The 18645-nt window shown below is 44.9% G+C and overlaps 1 protein-coding gene across 1 annotated transcript; it reads right to left on the bottom strand.

Moving 5' to 3' along the window:
* Positions 1 to 503: 503 nt before the first annotated feature.
* Positions 504 to 12866, bottom strand: LOC102454179 (transmembrane emp24 domain-containing protein 11-like). Its single transcript, XM_006111634.4, has 5 exons — positions 12124 to 12866; positions 5855 to 5955; positions 4972 to 5097; positions 3818 to 3964; positions 504 to 1304 (listed from the first exon to the last, which is right to left on the bottom strand). The coding sequence occupies exons 1-5, from the start codon at positions 12251 to 12253 to the stop codon at positions 1155 to 1157; spliced, it is 654 nt and encodes a 217-aa protein (XP_006111696.2). The 5' UTR covers positions 12254 to 12866; the 3' UTR covers positions 504 to 1154.
* Positions 12867 to 18645: the final 5779 nt, after the last annotated feature.

Genomic DNA, 18645 nt, shown 5'->3' with positions numbered 1-18645 from the left:
ATTCTTCCGTCCCAAGTGCAGGACTCTACACTTGTCCTTGTTGAACCTCATCAGATTTCTTGTGGCCCAATCCTCCAATTTGTCTAAGTCATTCTATACCCTATCTCTGCCCTTAAGCGTATCTACCTCTCCCCCCAGCTTAGTGTCATCTGCAAACTTGCTGAGGATGCAATCCATCCCCTCATCCAGGTCATTAATAAAGATATTGAACAAAACCGGTCCTAGAACCAAACCTTGGGGCACTCCTCTAGAAACCGACCGCCATCCTGACATTGAGCCGTTGATCACTACCCGCTGGGCCCGGCCTTCTAGCCATCTTTCTATCCATCTTACCGTCCATTTATCCAATCCACAATCCCTTAGCTTGCTGGCAAGAATATTGTGGCAGACCGTATCAAAAGCCTTGCTAAAGTCAAGGTATATAACATCCACTGACTTCCCCATGTCCACTGAGCCAGTTACCTCATCATAGAAGCTAATCAGATTTTTCAGGCACGACTTGCCCTTCGTGAATCCATGCTGACTATTCCTAATCACTTTCCTCTCATCCAAGTGCCTCAATATGGATTCCTTAAGGATCCCTTCCATGATTTTTCCAGGAACCGAGATAAGACTGATCGGCCTATAGTTCCCTGGATCATCCTTCTTCCCTTTTTTGAAGATGGGCACTACATTTGCCTTTTTCCAGTCATCCGGGATTTCTCCCGATCTCCACGACTTTTCAAAGATAGTAGCCAAAGGTTCCACAATGACATTTGCCAACTCCCTCATTACCCTCAGATGCACTAAGTCCGCAGCCATGGATTTATGTACGTTTAGCTTTTCTAAATAGTTCCTAACCTGTTCTTTACCCACCACGGGCTGTCCATCTTCATCCCATCTTGCGTCACTTGGTGCAGAAGTCCAGGAGCCGACCTTGTCCGTGAATACAGAGGCGAAGAAAGCATTGAGTACTTCAGCTTTCCCCACATCATCTGTCACTTATCAGTGTATACTACTACTATGTATTCAGCTACTTGAAAAATAGTTTAATTTCATCTTTTAATGTAAATGATAAGACAAAGAATGCATGTTTTTGTATTTTGTGTTTTATTAACTTGGACATTATGCCTTATATGCTGAATAATGTACAAGTATATTCATTTCTATAAGTCTTAAACAAGCTTTTTAGCTATAAAGAAATCTCTAAGAGATTTGATTTGCCAGACTCCAACTAAGATAAGGATTAATGTTTGTGCAAGAGCCCACCACAGGATATTGCTATTGGTTTCTTCACTTGTCAATCGAAAGTACTCTTCACGTTCCTGTTGAAAAGAGAGAAAAGGCATAAATATCTTATTTAAAAAAATCTAAGTACATTACTTTGATGCTGCTACTTGGTATCAAGGCATGTGTTCTTTGACCACATATTGGAGAGAATGAACAAGCACTATACCATGTTCTCTTCACTATTATCCATTTGATGAAAATGAGTTTCTACTTTTCGTCCCTGTGACTATCAAGGTTGCAAATCACAATCTGAGCACTGAACAACAGGTTATGAAAGGCTGGATTTTGTACTGCAGTGAAAATACAAGCAGACGTTTCATATGGTTACAGATTGGGCTGAGTGCTAGGTATAGTCTTTTAAGCACATGTATAAGTACTAATGAAGTCAGTGGATAAAACTACATTCATAATGTTAAACACTGCAATCTGATTCTTCACTCCAAATTTCTTTCTCTGGGGCCTGATCTGACTCCTCTTCAAGACAATGATAAAATTCCATTAATTTCAAAGATATTGGATCATATCCGGAGCTCTACATAAGAACATAGGAATGGCCATATCGGGTCAGACCAAAGGTCCATCTACCCCTGTATCCTGTCTTCTGACAGTGGCCAGTGCCAGATGCCCCAGAGGAAGTGAACAGAACAGGGAATCTTCAAGCAATCCCTCTCCCGTCACCCATTCCCAGCCTCTGACAGACTAGAGAAACCATTCCTACCCATCCTGGCTAATAGCCATTGATGGACCTAACCTCCATGAATTTATCTAGTTCTTTCTTGAACCCTGTTAAAGTCCTGGTCTTCACAACCTCCTCTGGCAAGGAGTTCTACAAGGCCGACCATGTGCAGTATGAAGAAAAACTTCCTTTTATTTTAAACCTGCTACCTATGAATTTCATTTGGTGACCCTTAGTTCTTATGTTACGGGAACAAGTAAATAACCTTTCCTTATTCACTTTTCCCACACTAGCCATGATTTTAAAGACCTCTATCATATCTTCCCTTAGTATCCTCTTTTCTAAGCTGAAAAGTCCTCGTCTTTTTAATATCTCTTCATATGGGAACCATTCCAAATACTTAGTCATTTTTGTTGTTCTTTGCTCAATCTTCATTGGCTACTACCAGGTTGGAGTAACTTGCAGAAACCTCCATTCTTATGACTGTAGGACTGAATTCCCTTTTCTATTTTAACAGATTTTTTTTTACCTTGTACTTGCATATGCACTACTATGTGCATGTGCCATTCAGAATCAAGCTCAGAAAGTTTCACAGAGTATCTTTAATTACTTTTTTCATCTGTTGTAGAGAGAATTGTTCTAGATACAAAAAATTAGAAGAAACTGCAAAACTCCAGTGGTGTTATAAGCTTGTAGCCAGCACAGACACACATATTTCAATAAAATATTCAATAATACGCAATATACAATAATAGCACTTATTGCATTCATTGCTGCATTGCAAGCTCTGTCCAAAGAAAATTTCTGTGTTTAAAATATTCTTCATAGATATTGATCCTATTAATAGCCCATTTGTGCAAAAATCACTCACATCTGTGTTTATAAAATTGGGGATTATGTTGCTAAGCAGTAGTTAGCATTGTAGTTCCTATTATAAGCAAAAATTACTACTGTGGATGCTTAAACGTTGGTTTTTTTTTTAAACATTGCATCTTGCATTTACTTTATTTATTTATTTATATACAACTAAATCTTGTCTCTGATTCCATCCTGTTCATCCATATTAGGACTATTGAAACCGTGACTGAGACATGGAGAAGGGAGAACAGCTGCTTTCCTGATACTTTCTCACTTGCAAGCAACTGGTCAGAGATAATGTATAGAGAGGGCATAGCTAAATGCTATAAGCTAGCCCTTATTTATTCAATTTCTGTGGAAATAATGAGGCCCTCTATGAGAGGCTCTAGTCTATGAAATGATGAGAGGCCCCAGGCCTCTATGACGAGGATGAAACAAATTACCATTCTTGTATTCTGTTAACAAAAAGTGCCTACAAATTGCTGTAGCACATAGAAAGATTTTACTCAGTCCTTGTAAAACACATTTATCTTTAGGTTGAGATTAAGTACTGAGAATCTCAGCCCAAAATAATTTATCACAAAGTTATGAGCATGTGAAATTAGAATTTAAATGAAAATTTGATGCAACTACAACTTTAACTATAGCAGTTATGACCAGCAAAACTAAAATTAACCAATGATTTAATCAGTGGAAAGTACTTTCGTGTAAAACTGTTGGTAATATAAAGATTAATTAATAATGAATTCTTAGCTTATATAATGTATTTTGCTTCACAGCTTAAAAATATTTTACAAACCTTAATTAATACACATCATTCAATTTTAATTAATACCTTACACATTGTTGGCCAATTTGGTTACATATTAATAGTACATGTAATAACATTTAATTATAATAATACTGAATAATACTACAACTCAATATAGTAATATGCCACCCAATATTTTACTTTCCATATCCAGATGCTTTCATTCATTATTCTTTCATATTTCTATTAGGGAACAAACATACTCTGTGATAGTTTTGTTCTTTCGATATGTGATCAATTTGCTGAATTAGATGTCCAAGTCTAAAGTTAACTTCATTAACTTTGTCCTTGGCTTGAGCAATAGCTTCATCAAAAAAATTCTCTCCAACTCTAATGTCCAGGTGAATACGCTGTGAACACAATAACAACAATTATTATTTCCATGGCTTTATGGTGTGGGCTTTTTTTAAAGGCTTAAGAAACAAATTTAGGCATCAGTAACAAAAGTTTTCTGTTAGCCATCTTGTAGGAATGATTTTAACTGTTTCATGGATGTCCTTAGTAAAGAGATAATATTATCAAGTTTTTAATCTCTGATTACACAAATTAACATGCTTTGTTATTAGTGTTATGTTTTATTCTATTAATTCAGCTAGTATGAAATATTTATTATACTGTGTCCAACAAAGGGCAAAAAATTAATATTCTTAGGGCTACTACTCTAATCAAGAATTGATACTATTAGCAGTTCATTTTTAAATACTCTTCCCACTTAGGTTGTAGCTGAAGCAAAGTCAGAAACAGAAATAAGAAATAGTGCTAAGTTTTTCACCTGGCATAGTATAGCACTTCCAGCAGGTTATTAAATATGCTTCTAAAGATAATTTCCCTCAATAACTTCTAAAGTATAGCATAGTTTATAACAATATAAAGAAAGATAAATATATAATTCATTTATGTCTCTCTCCAACAGATTTTAACTCTGTAATGTTTATAGAAGTATTTCTCAAAGGTACTGGAGTGACAGAAACGTAATAGCTTTCAAATAAGTAATCTTTTACACCACTATTTGGGCTATGTTAGCTAACAAGTCATCTGCAAACACTGAGATAGTTCATCAAAGCAAGAATCTTCTAGTTTTAAGCACTGATCACAGCCAAATAACATAGGATGTCCTACATAGGTGGAGCCACATTGAATTCAGGAGGTCCAAGGAGCCATGTATGCGGAATTATTTTGCAAGATCAAAGACGAGCATTGAACACATGGATCTACTGAGATACCTTCATAATCCCATCACTCTTTTCAGTAATTATGCTCCTAGAGCTCTATAATGTACATAGACATACTGTTTTCCAGAGCCTGTGATTTAGATCAGATATCATCATTAAAAAGATTATTTAAGAAATACTCTTACCAGCCTACTTCCTCCAAATGAGATAAGCTTTGTGGAGTTAGACTGCAAACAGATATTATACTCTCCAGGTGAATGTGATGTAAAAGAAAATGTTGCTTGTGGACCATACAATTTTGACAACAGAAGCTGTAATGTAAGTATTAAATGTATTTTTTATTTATGAGCTATCATTATTAATATAAAAATAAAATGCTATGTACAAAACATAAAAATGTATTTAACAAATTAAACTTAATATAAATAATACTGTAGTTATATTATGAATATAAATACAATTAACCTAAGTTTTGCATTTTATTTAGGGACTACACATTAGAAAAATGTGGTCTACACTGAAGATTAAAAACTTTTCTATAGATTTTAAAGTCAAAATTTTAAAAAATTAGTGTTTAGTGGAGTTCCTACATCTTTACTTCAGCACATAAATAAGTAGCCTTAGGCCAGGTCTTCACTGAGAATGCAATGTTGAACTAAGGTACACAATCCCAGCTAAGTGAATAGCATAGATGGAGTCGGTGTACCTTAGTTCAAATTACCGTATCGTCCCCATTACTGGGAGCGATGGGAGACACTCTTCCATCGACTCCCCTTATTCTTTTCAACTCAGTGGAGTACAAAGTTGATGGGTGCACAATCAGCAGTTTATTTAGTGGGTCTTTACTAGAGTACAAAGGTACCCTTCTTCTTTTACTGAGTTTAATGACAACCAACATGTAATCTGCAATTTTGAAAATCAGACTACTTAATCGGTTGCTTAAATATGGATTTAGGAACCTATTTTAGGCATATATTTTTTAAAATATTGTCCATTCCATTAGATAGTATGACTTTTCAGTTCCAAGAGTCAGTATAAATGCCTCCAAATCAGAATAGTAAATTTTACCTCCTTAGTAGGCGCTGTAATGGTGACAAACATTCCCAAACCAGGTGCAGATTCAAGAAACACTTGTTCATGTATGTCCCACGGCTGTACCTTGTAACTCCCTGAGAAGATACATATAAATTTGTTAATTACAAGTTAATATATTAAATATATTTACTTTTTCATTTCACATCAATTCACTATAAAAACAAAATTAGCTGCAAGATAACTTACACATTTAGTAGAATTATGATATTTTTCCATTTCACCATATAATTACATTGTAGCACTGTGCAATGCAATGGAGTGAGCAGTAAGTTACAAACCAGTGACAGCCAAGTGACGATTTATTATCATTGCCTTGCATGCTCTGGCCTAGTTATCAAGGCATGAAACATGGCAGATAGTCCATAAAGTTCAGGTATTCTTTGTTCAAATTACTTTTGTTTGATTGTCTTTCATGACGCCGCCAATACTTGTGAACACAAGTTACCAGCTCTTTGATGGTTCCTTGGCAGTCTTCATAGAATCATAGAATACTAGGACTGGAAGGGACCTCGAGAGGTCATCGAGTCCAGTCCCCTGCCTCATGACAGGACCAAATACTGTCTAGACCATCTCTGATAGACATTTATCTAACCTACTCTTAAATATCTCCAGAGATGGGGATTCCACAACCTCCCTGGGCAATTTATTCCAGTGTTTGACCACCCTGACAGTTAGGAACTTTTTCCTAATGTCCAACCTAAACCTCCCTTGCTGCAGTTTAAGCCCATTGCTTCTTGTTCTATCCTCAGAGGCCAAGATGAACAAGTTTTCTCCCTCCTCCTTATGACACCTTTTTAGATACCTGAAAACTGTTATCATGTCCCCCCTCAATCTTCTCTTTTCTAAACTAAAAGAGTCTTGCATAATTCTCCTTCTCAAAGGGTACATCCACACAGCAGTGTTATTCCAAAATAACATAGTCCGAGTCTATACTATAAGCAGTTATTTTGACATAATGTCAAAATAATGTTGAGCTGGAGGACTTCTTACTCTGACTTCTGTAACCCTCATTTCACAAGGAGTAAGGGAAGTCAGAGGAAAAGTGCTCTTTGTTGGACTTCCTGCTGTGTATAGAGTGCAAAAAGCCAAAATAAGCTATTTCGACTTAAGCTACACAATTGACATAGTTCAAGTTGCATAGCTTATTTCAGTTTTAGCCCTGCTGTGTAGACATACTGAAAGAAGGGCTGAGTGCTTCCTCACTATCAGGGAACATTTTAATGCACTTAGAGTAAAACATCTACGGGAGTGGTCCTTTTTATAATAGGTCGTGAATGAGGTCCAGACCACAGAAAATAAACAGAAAATGCAAATCTCACATTGGTGGGGAGAGTGGCAAAACTATGCTGTAATGAAGTGGTTCTCAACTTGTTTCAGTCCACAGACTACCAGGCCAATCAAAAAATTTTCGCGGACCACCTCCTTTTTCAGGCATGATAAAAAAGAGGGGTATGTCTACACTAGAGCACTAATTCGAGCTAACTTATTTCGAATTAGTTAATTCGAATTAAGGTAATTCGAATGAGTGCATCTAGACCTAAAAACTAATTAGAATTAGCGTTTTGTTAATTCAAACTAGCGCGTCCACACTGATTGCACGCTGGGTCTCATTTAAGGGCAGCTGAAACCGGTTCCAGCAGGGCTTCAGGTCAGTAATTGCTTTGTGTGGCTGCTGTCTGAGGCTATCTGAGGCTCATGCTTAAAGGGACCTCTCTGGACAGCCGGTTCTCAGCTTTTCCGCTTGCTTGCCTAACTCGCTGAGGAACAGCAAAGCGTTTTTCTCTCTGCCTGCCTGTGTCGGTGCTTCCCATTGGGGCCGCCGCCGCAGTTGGCACCATGGAGCCAGAGCTCACCCTGGGCATGCTGCTCCAGTTTTTGGACTTGCTGCTGCAAGCCTGCCAGCAATGGGTGGAGACTGCCTTGCACCATCTGGTGCACGTCAGCCCCCTGGCTCTCTCCCTGGCCTCCCTGGGGGTCCCGGATGCCAGTGTGCCCCGTCGCATCTGGCGTCTGGACACTAGCAGCGATTGGTGGGACCGCATCGTCCTGGAGCGCTGGGGAGACCAACAGTGGACCCAGAACTTCAGGATAAAGGAGGACACCTTCCTGGAGCTCTGCGAGTGGCTTGCCCCTGCTCTGCGGCGACGGGACACTCGCATGAGGCCTGCTATCCCCTTCCAGAAGCGTGTGGCCATCGCCCTCTGGAAGGTCTCCACGCCGGACAGCTACCAATCCGTTGGGAACCAGTTCGGCATGGGGAGACCCGCCGTGCTCATGAAGGTACAACACACACCGGCCACTGGGCCGGGGGGGAAGAGGGGCTGCAAGGAGGGGATGGGCCACCCCAGGGAAAACGGGGTGGAGGAGGCAAAAGTGCCCCACACGGGAGGGTTCAGTCTGTCCTGGCCGTACTACATGACGCCCGCGGGGGTTGCTTCTGGAAGTGGGGCATGGGGCAGTGCCAGGGAATGAACACTCCCAGCCACCCGGGTGCCCCAGTGATTCACGTTTTGCTGTGTCCATCTGCAGGTGGTCAAGACCATCAACTGGGTGCTGCTCCGCAGGGTGGTCCACCTCGCCAACCTGGATGCGGTCATCTGGGGGTTCGGTGCCTTTGGCTTCCCCAACTGCAGTGGGGCCATCGACGGGATGCACATCCCCATCCGTGCCCCCTACAGCCCTGGCTGATGAAGCCCTACATGGGGCACCTCAACCCCTCCCACCAGGCCTTCAATGCCAGGCTCACCCAGGCCCACATCGTGGTCGAGGGGGCCTTTGGCCGACTGAAAGCATGATTTAGGTGCCTCCTCATCCGCCTCGACCTCGCCGAGCACAATATCCCTCCTGTGGTGGCAGCATGTTGTGTGCTGCACAATTTATGCGAACGGAGGGTGGAAGCTTTCCTGCCAGCTTGGATGGCTGAGGCTGACCACATGGCTGGCCAGTACATGCAGCCCTGCACTGCCCCATCTGGGAAGACCAGCGGGGGGCTGTCTGGATCCAGGAAGCCCTGCGGGAGAGCTTCCAGGTGGAGGAGGAGGACTGAACTCTCCCTGCATGCCCCACTGGGGCCTTCTTCCACCCTTACCTCCTTCCCCTTTCTCCTCCCTAACCCCCCTTCCTAATGTCAAATAAACACACCTGTTCTTCCAACAAAAATCTCTTTTTATTTTACATAACTGGGGTAGGGGGCAGCAGGAGTGAGGGTGGGAGAGGGTAGGGGGAAACCTGGGAGGAGGGCGCTGAAGGGGGTAGAAGGGGAAGAGGGGAAAGAAGGGAAGGGAAAGATCAGGGTTGGGGGTCCTGCTGGCTCTCCCATCTCGCAGCATTGTGGGTACTGGGGCGCCGGGGTGGGAGTGGGTGTGGAGGGGGGGACAGGAGAGATGGGGGGTGCGGAGGAAGTGGGAGGAGGAGCAGGGATGGGAAGAGGAGCGAGAGCTGGGGAGGCCGCAGGGGGAAGGAGCAGGAGGAGACAGGAACCTGTCCACCAGGGTCTGGAGGTGACCTCTGAGGGCACGGCTCTGCTCCTCCAGCACCTCCAAGCTCTGCTGCCACAGCAGCAGGTCCTCCTGGACCCAGTGCTCCTGGATGTGGATCTGGTGCTCCAGTAGCCGCAGGTGCTGCCGCTGGTAGTCCTCCAGGTTCCTGGTGCACCTGCTGGCCTGGGTGCTGTGGCTGTGGTGAAACAAGAGCAGTGGTCAGTTCTCCCTGGGGACATGGTGGGTAAAACCCAGCCCCCCTCTGCAAGGTGAGGTCGGCATGTGAGGAATGGTCCAGGGCCCCTGCATGACACCCAGCTGCTGCTCCATGGTGGGCAAGGCCCAGGTGCATGGTCCCTGGGCTCCCTCTCTCCCCACGGCTCCCATACACGTAAGGAGAGCATAATGGCACTCACATGTGGAGCCCTCCCCAGCCTCAGACGACACAGCCGATGTGCTCTGTGGGGTGTCTCGGGGGTACTGGGTCCTGGGCAGGCTCCCTGCAGGCTCCTGGCTCTTGGCGTCCTCCTCCTCCATGTCCAGGACGCGTCCCTCTGCCCTGGGGTCGATCACCACCCGGGGGGAATGCACTGCGTGAGCCCCTAGGATGTGGTCCAGGGCCTTGAAGTGAGGGCATGCCTCTGGGTTGGCCCCTGGCTGGGAGGCCCTGGAGTAGGCCTGCCGCAGGTCCTTGATCTTGCAGCGGACCTGCTCCCGGGTCCGCATGTGGCCTCTGGTGGCCAGGCTGTCAGCCATGCGGCTGTAGACGGCCACGTTCCTGTGGCTAGTGTGGAGATCGTGGATGTTGGAGGATTCCCCACAAACCTCGATGAGGTCCACGATCTCCATACTAGACCACGCAGGTGCCCGCCTTTTGCAGCTCCAGGTAGGCTCCTGTGAGCCGCCAGCCTGTTCCTGGGAAGAGGCAAAGGGCTGGGTGGCAGCAGGTGGCTGGCTCATGCCGTGCCAGGTGCAGGGTCTGCTGGCTGGGTGCTGGCAGGCTTGCAACTGGCACAAGCACCGTAGCCAGACCGTTCCCCTTTAAGGGCTCCAGGGCCAGGAGGGGGGCAGAAGAGTTTCCCTGGTTGTGCCCAGAGTGGCCACCAGGTCAAGCTGAGAAGGGCTAGCCTCCAAATAGTTCGAATTAAGTGGCTACACAGCCCTTAATTCGAACTACTTAGTTAGTCGTTAGTCCTCGTAGAATGAGATTTGCCTAGTTCGAATTAAGTACTCCGCTAGTTCGAATTAAGTTCGAACTAGCAGTTTGCATGTATAGACGCTATGAAAGTTAATTCGAACTAACGGCTGTTAGTTCGAATTAACTTTGTAGTGTAGACATACCCGAGCAGACAATGAACATTTTGGTTTGAAATTTATTTCTTACTAACAGATTTTTGGATTCTCTTCTCACTGACAAGCTTTTCAATGTTTGGAGTGATACTTGATAATGCACAACGAATATCTCTTTCCACTGCAAGCCGATTCCTCTGTTTGGACATAACGTGCAACAAACACAAAAATCCAGTCTCATACATATAAGTTGATGCAAATGGCAAAAGAAATCTGACTGTGTGTGCTGACAGATTTGGGTAACTCCCGGTCACGCTGGCCCAAAATTTCTCTATGGTAGACTGCTGGTACACGTCTTGAGCCGCAAAATCATTTTTCAGATCTAAAAATTCCTCCTGCAGGTGACTCTATGGATGACACGCCGCGTGCTTGTGAACACAGTGTAAAACAGCCTAAAAGTAGCGCCTGCTCATTCTTTGTGACTTTGGACAATGTTCCTGTGGACCACGGAAAAAGTCACCATGGACCACCAGTTGAGAACCACAGCTGTAATGGGATACCTGGAAGTAATGGTAGGCTTAACCAGAATTCCTCTTAGGAAACACTTACTACAGTGGCATGTCCAACCCTGCCAGGTGCCTTGTGTGCTTTCCATCTAAGGCAATGTCTTCACTAAATGGAAGAACAACGCTGCCATGATCAATCTTCTGGAGTTTGATTTACTCCAGTTAAGACTCGTTAAATCAAACTCAGAGGGTGCCCTCATCAACATCTGGTACTCTTGCTTCTGTGAAGAGTAAGGAAAGCCGATGGGAACCTTGGCTCTAATCAGCCTCAGCTCCCATAAGCCTCCTTATGTGGGGATGGCGGGGAAACTAGAAACAAAGTACATTGTTGAGTCCAGCTATGTCATTAACGTAGCTGGAGTTGTGTATCTTGATTTGACATTCTCTTTAGTGTAGACTTGGCCATAACTCAGCCAGCACTTCTGGTCAATACAGAGGACTCTTGTAGCAACCTGCATGGAACTTGGAGGGACAAGCACAGGAGAGAGAGCTAAAGAGTTTGGAAGAGGCATCAGGAAGCCATTTTGTGTGTACGTGGCTTGAATGCTGGCTGCTGTCACAGCAATTCTGAAATTAATCCTCTTAATAAAGAGCCAGTTTAGATTCAGAAACATTCAATCCTCTTATATTAGTACGCATCATGCAGCACACGAAACAGCTTTAGCACTTGCATGGCTAGCACTGAGCAGTGGTAAAAGTGCATTGCCATATTGTGACTGGCCCTTGCTTCAGGAATAAAGAAGGAAAAGCTTTTTGTCCTCTCCTCACCAACACCACCACTCCTTCACCTAAGCAGGACCAGCCAAAGGGCTCTGGCATTATATATCAGGTTGCCAATATTATAACATCATAGGTTAACATTTTAAATATTGAACACACTGACCATCATATAGTAATATCTACCTACCAGTAATCAAGGTATCACCAGGAATATCTTCTATTATGCATTTCTCCTCTCTTTCTCCTGAATGAAAATAAAAAGCAGGCGAGACAGCAACCCAGAAGCTCAAAAGAATTCCTATCATACAGTTCTTCATGATTTTGATGTATCCTTATTGTATTACTTTTGGAAATGGTTAGTTAGAAATGAGAACAGCTCTTGGCTCACTCGTTTGCTGTTTATCTGCATGGGGGTGTTTTTTGAAAAATAATGTGAGAAAAGACATCTGGTAGTTATTTTTATATATGTACATTCCCCAAAAGGAGATAAGAAAAAAGATAATTTGTGAAATCTTTCTGAACATGAAAGGAGCAAAATTATATTGTGTAATTTAGAAATATGAAGTTTTATAAGGCTAATTTATATTACTTTTACAAAAATATATGACCTACATTATGACTGAAAGTGCCACTCAGGGAAAATGCAATATTTCATGTTTTTCTCAGCTGTGTGTTTTTACTGTGTCAGATTTGACAGCTTCTGCTGGGTTTTCAGTCCAACTGGTCAGCTGAATATTCTCTATGGGTATGTCTACACTACAATGTTAGTTCAAATTTAAATCGAACTAGCGGAGCGCTTAGTTTGAACTAGGAAAACCTCATTTTACAAGGATTAAGCATAGTTTGAACTTACTAGTTCGAATTAAGGGGTGTGTAGCCCCTTAATTCGAACTAGTGGGAGGCTAGCCCTCCCCAGGTTTCCCTGGTGGCCACTCTGGCCAACACCAGGGAAACTCTATTGCCCCCCTCCCGGCCCCGGACCCCTTAAAGGGGCACGGGCTGGCTACGGTGCCCGTGCAAGGTGCAAGCCTGCCAGCACCCAGCCAGCAGACCCTGCACCTGACACGGCACAGAGCCACCCACCCGATGTCCCCCAGCCCACCCCCTCTTCCCAGGACCAGGCTGGCGGCTCCCGGGAGCTTGCCCGGGACCGCAAGAGGCGGGCACCTTCTTGGGCTAGTGAAGACATCGTGGACCTCGTCCACGATCTCCGCACTAGGCACAGGAAAGTGGCCGGCTAGGGCAGGAGAGCTGCCAGCCTGGCCACCCAGGAGCAGGTGTACATGAAAATCAAGGGGGTCCACTGAGACCCCCGACCCTGAACTCTGAGCTTACAATGGCCGTACTGGGTCAGACCAAAGGTCCATCTAGCCCAGTAGCCTGCCTGCCGACAGCGGCCAACACTAGGGACCCTGGAGGGGATGGACCAAAGACAGTGACCAAGCCATTTGTCTCGTGCCATCCCTCTCCAGCCTTCCACAAACTTTGGGCAGGGACACCACTCCTACCCCCTGGCTAAGACTGCTCCATGGACCCAACCTCCATGACTTGATCTCACTTCCCTTTAAACTCTGTTCTAGTTGTAGCCTTCACAGCCTCCTGCATCAAGGAGTTCTGCAGGTTAACTATTTGCTTTATGAAGAACAACTTTCTCTTACTAGTTTGAAGCCTGCTACCCATTCCTTTCCTTTGGTGTCCTTTAGTCCTTCTTTATGGGAACTCATGAAGAACTTTTCTGAATGCACCCTCTCCACCCAACCCCTGCTTTTAGAGACCTCTATCCTGTCCCTGCTCCATCTCCTCTTTTCTAAGCTGAACAGTCCCAGTCTCTGTAGCCTCTCTTCATCTGGGACCTGTTCCCAACCCCTGATCATTGTAGTTGCCTTCCCCTCTCCCAGCCTTTCTCTTCCCCTCTCCCACCTCCTTTTCCCAGTCTCCCCCAGTTTTGTTCAATAAAGACAGAGTCAATGTTGGAAGACACGTTATCTTTATTTTGTACATCAGGAAGGGGGGCTAGGGAAGGGTAAGTGGAAGGAGGTGAGGGAGGAATGGGGCACGAGCCCCCGATGGGGAGGACTGGGCTGGCTCTGTGGGCTTCTGGGGGTGGAAGCTCTCCTGCAGCCCCCCAATTGCCTCCTCTCCCCAGATGGCAGCCTGCGGCAAGTGCAGCCGGTCTGATGGCTGAGTGCTGTGATGTGCCCAGTGTGGGCATTCCGGGCACTCCAAGCCAGGACTGGTTTTCAAGCGGGGCACCCCTGAGAACTGTCTGTCCGGGGTGGGGGTCAGGTCCCTTTAAGCGCAGCCCTCGGCTAGCCTGAGAGAGCATCTCCACGCTCTAAGTCCTCCTCTGATGCCCTGCCGGCACTGCTTCCGGCCATCCTTAAGCCCTGTTCAGAGTCCACTCAATGTGGATATGCTAGTTCGAATTAGCAAAATGCTAATTTGAACTAGTTTTTAGTTCTAGACGCGTTAGTTCGAATTAGCTTAGTTCGAATTAACTAATTCGAACTAAGTTAGTTCGAACTAACTCTGTAGTGTAGACATACCCTATGTGTGTATTTAAAAATAAAATACAGCACAGCTCCTTTCATAGTCAATTTGTGTGACCTACCAAATTCACAGCCATGAAAAATGTCTCAGACTGTGAAATCTGGTCTGCTATGTGAAATCTGGTCATTTGTGTGTTTTTACCCTATACTGTACAGATTGAATGGGGGAGATCAGTGTTTATCAAACTGGAGGTCATGACCAGGGAGTGTTCTAAGGTTATTTTAGGGGCGGATCACAGTGTTGGCACCCTTACTTCTGTATTGCCTTTAGAGCTAGGTGGCTGTAGAGCAGCAGCTACAGACTAGGGCCCAGCTCTTCAGGCAGCTCAGAAGTAAGGGTGCAATCCATGACATCTTTACTGCTGCATTGCTGCTGGCAGTGCCTTTGCCTTTACAGCTGGGATCCTAGCCAGCAGCATCAATCTTTAGCTGCCCAGCTCTGAAAGCAGAACCACCACCAGAAGCAGCACAAAAGTAAGGGTAGCAGTACTGCAACCCCCCTACAATAACCTTTTGATCCTCCCACATACAACTCCTTTTTGGGTCAGGACTCTACCATTACACTATCATAAAATTTCAAATTTAAATAGCTGAAATGTACTACTTTAACAATCCCATGGTTGTGTAATTGGCCAAAATGAACTGAATTTGGTAGGGTTCTGTCAATAAGATGGATAAGATTGCTAAGAAGTGGAACGTCCATTTCAATGGAAGTTGTCATTATGAGAAATCAAAATTATTAGAGGTGGGGTATAGATAAACTAAATTTCTCTCTTGCTCCTACATTCAACAAACAAGAGGAAAAATGACTAAAATAAATTATTTTCTGCTTCCAATTCTAGAATCACTACACTGTCTGGGATAGTTTCTATCTATTGAACGGCGTGGTACCATCTCAAAATTTTGTTGTGTTCTTATTTCTGCTCATTTGTCAATAGAGATCTCTGTTGTATATGTATGTGCTAGTGCATAGTGACCAAAAATGCTTTTTTCAAGGAAAGATCTCTTTCTACGGCACAGGAGCATTAAAAAAATAGTATTTCATTGGAAAGGATGCATTTTGTAATGTAATGTAGCTTTACCTTTCTCTGAGGCCTCTCTCAGCCCAGGACAAGGCAAACACTTCTGGCAGTCCTCTTTCCCAGTCTCTGTGCTCATCTGAGATCTTAGCCACCTCAGGGATTAACTTGCTTCCCCAGGATGAGTAGGCAGTGAGCTGGCTGTCATGGTCATAGACTGAGGAAAGCTATCTTAGGGCTTAATTCAAAACCGACTGAAGTCAATGGAAATATTCAAAATCAATGGAAATACAAATTCATAGTCAATGGAAATATAAATGTTCCAGTATGGAAGTGCATCTTGGGTGCACTTAGTTGTCTGCATCCCCAGTAACCTTTCAACAACACCTCTAGCCCCCTTCTGCCACTATCTGCAAATGCACACAGAATAGTAGCCTCCCCTCTTAGCTAGCTGAAGCCACCCTCCTTATGCAAGATCACATGACCCAGTACTAATGGCCCCGAAAAACAGTGATATTGGGTTCAACTCTGGCTTGTCCTTCTTGAGTAATTCCTCTAGGCTCCTGTTGTGGGGCATCCCTGGTTTGTTGCTGTGTCCCACCAAGGCATTGATCTTGGGCTTGGCTGCTTCACTATGTGAGGGCCTGCTTGCTGTAACAGACACATACTCTCCTGCCCTCCCTAAAGTGCGTCCGGAAGGTGGGAGGTATGCAAGCTGCACTGGGGAGAGAGGACTATTCCAGCCATCTATCACCACAGCAACTGGGGGCCAGGTGAAAAATGCCTCTCTCAGATATGGTAGATTTCATGCTGTTATAAGTTACAGCTGTTACCATGAGATCTTTTGGAAAATATTACAAGTTTCTTCCTATACTCTCATTCCTAATGTTTGTAATGATCATTTTTGTGTCCTAACCTAGGATTCTATCATCACTCCAGGCACATGGATTAATCACAGGATTTGGAACTTTTAACCATTTATCAGTTGTGACACCCACAGCCTGCAAACTGCAAACCTCTTATAGAAGGCTGCCATATTGGGACATGGGTTAATTCTGTCTTGTTTTCAAATTAGCCTCACCTGAACACAGCCCAGCAGCCAGGGTAGAAAATAGAGGCCTAATTAGGAGGCAGCTTGCAGCTGGGGTTAATTAAGCACCTGCTGCCAGATAAGGCCTCCTGGGTTCCTATAGAAGGATTCCTCCCAGGAGGCAGCAGAATTTTTGGAAGGCACACAGAGCAGAGAAAGGAAATGCTGAACCCCAAGCACTGGCCTGTGATGAGAATGACTCACCTTGCCTCTAGGGAAATCCCAGGGCAACAAAGGGGGCTCCGTGAGTCTTTGAGGCGCTCAAGTAACCGCCAAGAAGTGCAGAACCCCCAGTGAGCTATTAAGGGACTTTGTCACACAGTCAATAGTGCAAATTCTGTCTTGGCCTCTAATAGTCATGATACTAGAGGCTAATTTCATCCCTTGCAGTGACATGGGTGTCTTATAGCAGGATGGTCCACTGAAATGAGGCAAAGAGCAATGAAAATGGATGGGCATGTGAGTGTGGGAAACTGGACATATAAAACCAGCAAGCATATTTCACATGTATATTTTAATACATTTTTAAGTTGTTCTGAAGCCATGGTAACAGCTTATCTAGATCAGTGGTCCCCAACCTTTGGAGGTTGCCGGGCGCCAGGGGGCGTGGCCGTTCGCCCGCTGGGCTCCAGGGGGCGGGGTCCCCCAATATCAGCGCACCCCGGGGGTGGGGCCACCTCCAAGAGCCGCGCGCCCGGGGCCGGCGCCCCTCCCTCCAAGCGCCGCACGCCCGGGGCCAGAGCTCCCCCCAAGTGCCATGTGCCCGGAGCTGGCCTCCCCCCCAGGTGCCGCGCGCCCGGGGCTGGCGTCCCCCCCTCCAAGCGCCGCACGCCCGGGGCCGGAGCTCCCCCCCAAGTGCCACGCGCCCGGGGCCGGAGCTCCCCCCCAAGTGCTGCACACCCGGGGCCGGCGCCTTCTCCAAGCGCCACGCGCCCACAGTGTGGGCGGCCAATTCGCGATGCTCCTGGGGCCGGTGCTCACCTTGCGCCATGCGCCCGGGGCCAGCTCCAGCACCATGCGTGCGCCACGTGCCCAGGGCCAGGCCAGCCCCGAGCACTTGGTGGGCGCACACGAATGCCCCTGCGGGCGCCATGGCGCCCGCGGGCACCGTGTTGGGGACCACTGATCTAGATATTTATACAGTCAAATACTCTCTTCGCACAAACAAAAAATAAGGAAAGCTTCTGTATAGAAAAAGGAAAAATGTGGAGAGAGCTGAGTAAAGTTACTTTCCTCCCCCAAAATAAGGATATTTGAGAGGTAAGGGAAATAAAAGCATGTGGAAACAGGAGGCACTTGTAGAAAAGTACATGTTATAAATAAGTGACACAAGGAGCAGGAGGGACAGGAGAGTGATAATTTGAGAAATGCAAAGCATCCAGAAACAACAAAAGTTCTGTTTTTTAAATATTTAGTTGTATTGAAGCAAAGCGAAGTGTTTAATTGTTTATTCAACATTTGGAGGACTAGTTTGCACTAAGTTGATAAAAGTTCAATTTTATTAAGGATATATCAGGCTCTGCAACTGAGTCCTATTAAAAAAAGTGTCAGAACCTTTAAGTTTTTCTGTATCTAAAGAATATACAATGTACCATGTCCCTCTGAATGCACAATAATGGTTTTCCTACAGATACAGAACTAGCTAAAAAGTTTTCTGTTAAATCCTTTCCTATGTTCTAACTGAAAATGCTGCATAACCCATGTATTATCTCTCTTCCCCTCCAACAAATTAGTAGCCTAGAACAGTTTTCAGTATGTTATGCTTTGTGAAATCTATTCATAAATCTGTTTTGTGTCATTTAAAACAAATCCATAAGTCTTCATTTATGCTTCTAGAATGTGTGATTTGTACATAAACAAATAATTCATATCCACCTATGTGTTTAAAGAAACACAGGCACATTTATTTCATATACAGGCAGTCCCCGAGTTACGCGGATCCGACTTATGTCGGATCCACAGTTACGAACGGGGTCCTCTCCCTGGTCTCCAGCAGACCAGGGAGAGGAAGCAAAGCGGCGCAACACGCGGGCAGCGGACAGCCCAGATGC

The sequence above is a fragment of the Pelodiscus sinensis genome, chromosome 5 (genome assembly GCF_049634645.1).
Source record: "Pelodiscus sinensis isolate JC-2024 chromosome 5, ASM4963464v1, whole genome shotgun sequence".
Taxonomy (NCBI): domain Eukaryota; kingdom Metazoa; phylum Chordata; order Testudines; family Trionychidae; genus Pelodiscus; species Pelodiscus sinensis.
This window is presented reverse-complemented; position numbering and strand designations above follow the sequence as displayed.

Bases quoted from the DNA above. Each gene is read 5' to 3' on its own strand.
- LOC102454179 (XM_006111634.4), bottom strand. From the start codon at position 12,253: ATGAAGAACTGTATGATAGGAATTCTTTTGAGCTTCTGGGTTGCTGTC. The intron at 5,098-5,854 runs GTAAAATTTACT...CTTACATTACAG, and splicing joins TTACAGCGCCTACTAAGGAG to CTTCTGTTGTCAAAATTGTA. The intron at 3,965-4,971 runs GTAAGAGTATTT...TTGTGTTCACAG, and splicing joins CATTTGGAGGAAGTAGGCTG to CGTATTCACCTGGACATTAG.